The 6,437-nt window shown below is 39.0% G+C and overlaps 1 protein-coding gene across 1 annotated transcript; it reads right to left on the bottom strand.

Moving 5' to 3' along the window:
- Positions 1 to 3,365: 3,365 nt before the first annotated feature.
- il21 (interleukin 21) lies at positions 3,366 to 6,117 on the bottom strand. The gene is made up of 6 exons (XM_069670554.1): positions 5,974 to 6,117; positions 5,841 to 5,882; positions 4,160 to 4,273; positions 4,017 to 4,055; positions 3,830 to 3,907; positions 3,366 to 3,669 (listed from the first exon to the last, which is right to left on the bottom strand). The coding sequence occupies exons 1-6, from the start codon at positions 6,115 to 6,117 to the stop codon at positions 3,643 to 3,645; spliced, it is 444 nt and encodes a 147-aa protein (XP_069526655.1). The 3' UTR covers positions 3,366 to 3,642.
- Between the last annotated feature and the right edge of the window lie 320 nt (positions 6,118 to 6,437).

Raw genomic sequence — 6,437 nt, 5'->3', positions numbered from 1 at the left:
ATTACTAAAGACTCCTGCACGCTCTAGCCACAGTATTTCGAGTTGTAAGAGAGTCAGATACTGACAATCTCCTGCTGTGTGTGACGTGTGAAAGACGACGACAGAAACCGGAACATTTCAGGACCTGAACCTCCTTGAATTCTCTGGAATTTGTCAAGAGAACATGTGTGAAAGACGCCTGTGCGTCAAGAAGCATTTAGCTGCACAATATTACTTCATCAGTTGGTTGGTTGGTGCAAGTGGACGTGAAGAAATAGAGAAGGTTGACTTAACTGTGAAAGCGGAAGGACAAAAGGACACAGCTTCTCCCTGACATTTTGTATATTTGCCTCTTTTGTAATTGAACATAGTTTGACTTTAATGTGTCGTTTCTTTTCTTTTGCTTAAATGCAAATCAGTCTCATAGAGTGTCAACACAGGCTCCAGTGATGCAATAACCTTTGTAAACAAACAGGTGTGAAAAGCACGTTGATAAAATGTTGTCTTGAGTTTGTAAGTGTTGCTGAAATCCCCTTTGTCATCTGGGAAGTCCGCAGCAGTGGTGTTTGTAGAGCGGACACCTGCGTGAAAACATGCTTGCTGTTGTCATTGTGAGAGTGATTGGTGGTTTTCTTGCCACAGATTTTAACCATGACAGCTCCCGTTGTAAATCCACCTGGTCTTAACCACTAAAGGCGTGGGTTAAGTGAATCTGGACCGAATGATTTTGTTATTGAGATTCCCTTAATTCTTCTTAAAGGGCCAGAACACTATTTCTTCCCTCAAGTGACCGAAGTCTAGTTCAATATGTATTATTAATTAAGGAAACAATGAAAACGAATAAGATTGGTACAAATATGAAAACGCATCAGAACAGTTGTATGTTTTAATTGTGCTTTTTCTTTTCAGACTTGGTCACATACTCTACTCACCACACTGCTGTAAACTTACCTCTATCTTAGGGCCCTCTAGTGGTGGGTAAGGGCAATCAAGACAACATGTATGTGCACAAGCAAATTTTTACACCCATGTTAATATCTGTATGTGTGTTCAACTGGATATTTTTATTTAAAAGTCATAATAACGTATAATTGCTATTTTATGTTAGGATCTGGGGTCCTGTGTTGTGACGCCTTCAACACTTTTTTTTATTTTGAAAGATCTCGATTTTATTTGTGTGCTGTTGTTTTGATTTGGTTGTCCAGTCAGAATCAGAAATACTTTAATCCCCGGGGGGGAAATTCGGGCGTCACAGTTGCTTGGACACAGACAAAGCATAGTGAAATATATGGCATAGAATAGGAGTAAGAAAAATGTCAGTTAACACTTTAATTTAAATACCAAACACTTGAGAAGATGCAGAAATGCCATTAAAAGAATCAATGAAGACAATGTCGAGAATTTTGGTCTTACTCAAACATTCTTTGAATTACTATAGTTATAGTGCCATTTTTGCCAGTAAATTTTCTTTATAGAAATAATTTTAACTTTTTGTGAAACATTTTTTATTGTTCATTCCTTATATTCATATACATATAACAAAGACACACAAACAAATACTACAAAAATACAAAAAACACAAACAAACAAGGAAAAAAAGAAAAATAAACCTTTGCATTTAACTTAACTAAGCTATTTTCTGTTTCTGTTCTATTTCTGTTTAGCCCTTTTCTATTCTACACAAGCCAAATGTGTTGCCAAATTGCCAATTACAGTCTTAATCTAATGTAAAAGTTATGTTGTATAATAACACACATACATTGTTTGTGGTGCAAATCACACAATAATCATATATATAATCATAATAGTCATTGAAATATATCAGTTAAAGCTCAATTGTTGGACAGCAGTGGTTTAGGAGTAATCAATCAAATCAATCAGATTTTATTTGCAGTGCTAAATAATTACCATAGTTACCAGACTCATGTTGAACAGGTTGGATCTGTTCTGTTCTGTTGGATCCAGACTGGATAGGCTGAAAAATGGCATGGAGCAAGATGCAGGATAGAGACAGGCAAACAGAGCAACAACAACAACATATTCCATCCATCCATCCATTATCGTCCGCTTATCCAGGAAAGGGTCGCGTTGGCAGCAGGCTACGCAAGGTGACCCAGACGTCCCTCTCCCCAGCAACGTTTTCCAGTTCCTCCTGGGGGATTACGAGGCGTTCCCAGGCCAGACTGGATGATAATCCCTCCAACAGCTCTGGGTCTGCCCCGGTTTCTCCTCCCAATTGGACGTACCCGGAAAACCTCCAAAGGGAGGCGCCGAGGAGGCATCCTAATCAGATGCCCGAACCACCTCAACTGGCTCCTATTGATGCGAAGGACTAGCGGCTCTACTCCGAGCTCCCTATCTCTAAGGCTGAGCCCAGACACCGTGCAGAGGAAACTCATTTCAGCTGCTTGTATCCGAGACTTCATTCATTTGGTCACTACTTAAAGCTCATGACCACAGGTGAGAGTTGGAACGTAGATCGACTGGTCAGTCGAAAGCTTTGCTTTCAGGCTTAGCTCTCTCTTCACCACAACGGTCCGGTACAACGCCCACATTACTGCTGATGCTGCACCGATCCGTCTGCCAATCTCACGATCCATTTTACCCTCCCTCGTGAACAAGACCTGGAGACTTGAGCCAGAGACTCACTCCCCACCCGGAGGAGGTAACATATTACAATGTTACAAATTAATTTAGCAGACGCCTTTGTCCAAAGCGACGTACATCGGAGACTTAATACAACACAAGCAACGATCAAGACAGGAGGGAACGAAGTAAGTAAGTGCCAACAAACAGCTTAAAGTGCGACTGGACACTGGTGCCGACAGGCAGTGCACAGTGCGGTTTTTTAAATTTTTTATAATAATCATCAGCATGGAAGAGCTGGATCTTTTTCTTAAAGGTGAAAGGGACTGTGCGGATTGAATGGAGTTTGGTAGCTCATTCTACCAGAGGAGAAGAGTCTAGTTAGCGACTTAGGGCCCTGTGGTGATGGGAGTACCAGGCGCCTTTCATTGGCAGAGCGTAGTGGGCGGGACGGAGTGTAGACCTGGATGAGGGCGTTCAGGTAGGCAGGAGTCGTTTTTATTGCTGTTTTGTAAGCGAGCAACAGGGTTTTAAATTTGATGTTCTTGTGAAATCAGCTTGGAAGCATGCAGTATATAGATTTGAACCTCAGAATAGGAATTCTATGATGGACCAATGCCTTTCAGAGTTTAACAAACTTGTGCAGTGATGGTGCTGCCGCTAGAATCTGTTGTTTCTTCTACAAACAAACCCAGCAAACCAAATCCTCTGTGTTGTAAACAGTTTATTTTCATCAAATCATACAATCATGTCAATGAAATAATTCCTGTACTAAGGCACATCATACATAGTATAAATGTCATTAAATACTTTCATTCTTTGAGAACTACTAATTATCTTTTACTATCAGTAAAAAAAGAGTTAAAAAAACAATTAAAATGTCATGTCCACTGGGTGGCAGCAAAGCAGCTTTTTTTCCCCAATTTTTTTTTTTTTACAAAACTTCCTTTCTAGCTTTAGTGGGTTCACCACCAGTATCTAAATAAATATTGAATAAGTTAAACATATAAAAAGAACTTCTTAGCATAGTGTCTTCTTTACATTCATTCATGGTCACACGTAGATCCTCGCCTCTTCTCAGTTCGTTCTCAGTCTGGTTATGGCCTAAAGAGAGGAAAATGTATATTCACATAAGTCATTGTGTCATTTATATTGACATCTTCACATCAGTAATGGCTTGTAACGCTACAGATCTTCATCTTCATGCCACAGTAACAATCAGTGTTTTACACTGTGAAATATGTCGTTAAAATTGAGTCCTTACGTTCTGAATAAGAGCCTCCAGTCTTTTGAAAAATATCTCTGCCTTTTGTTTTGGATGTGAGGCACAGGCTTGGCAGGTCTAAAGGGAAAGAGGAAGAGAAATTAATTTACTAATCCATCCAATACAAGGTAAACATAAACCAGTAGCTACTAAATGTGGAAATAGAAAAAAACACTTTTCCTCTTACCTCATTATTCCCTGAAGTACAAAAGTTCAGACCGTTCACCTGAAATCAAAGAAATACATTCGTTAGTTTGAGTGCTGCATGCTACATTGTATTTTTAGATATATTATTGAATACATAATTCCCACCCCAATCTATGTACTTACAGTCAGGGGATGCTTAAGGCTCTTGAAAAGCCTGACTCGCTTTTTCTCTGCAATGTCGGTTTGCATAGGCAGGTTATCCCGAAAGCACTGCAGGGCTGACAGACAGCAGCAGTCCTGTTTGAGGAAAGAAAACCATTTTGTTAACAAATGATCAATGCCCCACCAACATAAATCCGTTCTACATGTATATCTACATGTTCTTTGTCCAGTTTGGCCTCTTGAAAGACACAGATATAGTCTTTTTAACTTTGTTTTGGTGTTATCTTGCTGAAAAACTGCATTAGCAACCATTGATTTATTGCACCCACAATCTGTTATGTTCTGTTTTGTGATGGTGTTGTTATGTTACAATTCAATCAATTTAAGATAAATAAATCCCCATCTTAAAAACTTAAAAAATGTAACAGATTGTGGCCTCATGCACCTTTAATCTGGTATCAATTTAAGGGGAAAAAATCCTCCCATCACTGCTATAAAAACATTTCCAAGAAAGCTCTTTCAGGTTTCATGTCGTGACTTCATCGATGCAGTTAACTTTCCAATCAGACACATACTCAACACTTTTCTCTAAACTGAAACTTGACCAAAAAAAAAGAATTTTCCACTATTTTAAGTTTTTGTTGCTTGCTTTGGATGTTTTTGTCTCATTTTTTCCGTCAAGAAGTTGCTCATGAACCCGAGTAGCTGAGGTCAAATCATAGTTTTGTATTGAGTATTGCTTCAGGTTTTAAAGAACAGCTCAATTAATGCTTAATGTTTGTTTTATCATGAAATGATCTGTTCTTGCTCTTGCAGTGTAGTAATATTTTAACCTTTTGTCTTCACGCCCGCTCAGATAAGCTGTGATCTGCCTTTTTTTTTTGAAGATGTTTTTCTAGCACGCGGGAGTACGTTTTGAGTTGTTGTGAGGAAGTGTTTGAGTGGTTTCCTCTGCTCTGTGCCTGATTACTCATCACATTTTGCTTGTGAGTGCAACGGAAGTTGTGAGAAAACACACTGAGTAAGCTCTTGACTTGACTCATCTAAGAGCGCGAGCCTGACAAGAAACGGGGCTGATGTGAATTTACGAGTATGTTGTTGATCCTATAGGCATGAATAAACATTTATTAGAGTCAAATGTAAACAATCGGATTGCATTTTAGTATAATTCAAAGCCAAAGCAATGCTCTTGTGTTTATATAACATTCGGTTTAGTGTCTGTTGTTGAATATATTATTTTAACTTAAAGTGAATTTCCAAGGTTTACAAAACATGTCACTCTCTGACAGGCATCTAAATGAATGGTGGAAAGTTCATGCAAAATTTTAGTGTGTTCACAGTTTAAATTAAACTAAGGAAACATTATATTTGTACGTCAGATAATAATTTCTAATGGTTATTTAAATTTAAGTGGATTTAATTTATCCTGTATCAAATATAAAAATGACTAAAATGTAAAAATATATGTGACATTAAAATAATCTAAATACATTTAAAGATATCTCTTAGTCTTTATCTTTCATGCTGATTTCCCAGCACACTTTGCTATGTCATATATCAACCGATGTCTTCCTACAGTGGCTGGCACATGACAATTAGCAACTACATAGTGGGAGAATAACAACAATGAGTAAGCAACCACCAATATTTAGCGCAGTGGTGACCAGACTGTCAATTTTTATTAGAAGTTAGTTCGGCTTACCTCAATATTCTGTGGTGGAGTGTTCAGCAGCTTCTCACTGTGCTGCAAGACAAATCAGCAACACCGTACTTAGTAACAGTAAAAGCGACCATGGGGGGCAAAGTTGTGAAAAAGTAAATGTAGGAGAACCTACCTGCAAGCTTCCTTTCACATCCCTCAAATGTCTCAGGACTTCTTCTAGTTTGCGGCTCTCCTGTGATCTTTCAATCCCCTTCATCACTGCGCTGGCCAAAGAGCAGCAGCAGACGGCAAAAAGGCAAAACACAATCAGCTTCATATTCTCAGTTTGAGCAGCAGGTACCAGATCACCAAAAGAGGCTATTCAAAAGATTTACTGGAAATGCAGACAGTTGTGTTGCTTACCTTTTTATACATATCCCTGAGGACACAGGAAAACCACTTGTAGAGAGCTGGAAAAGTGCAGAAACTGATGTGAGTAATGAAATTTTCTTTTCCACTGGCAGTCACCACTACGTGATGCGACAGTGGCGTCAAGCCGCGCGTGCGTGGGGCCTATAGATGCAAGTGTGTGAACGTAAAGCTGTTTGAGTGCACCCGACAGGAAACTACAGGGAGACGGCACTTCCCATTTTCATT

The sequence above is a fragment of the Semicossyphus pulcher genome, unplaced genomic scaffold (assembly GCF_022749685.1).
Source record: "Semicossyphus pulcher isolate SPU_LCO1_2020_fin unplaced genomic scaffold, fSemPul1.0.p SCAF_2, whole genome shotgun sequence".
In the NCBI taxonomy this organism is placed as follows: Eukaryota; Metazoa; Chordata; class Actinopteri; order Labriformes; family Labridae; genus Semicossyphus; species Semicossyphus pulcher.
Note: the sequence above shows the minus strand (reverse complement) of the source record. Positions and strands in the feature narration are given on the sequence as shown.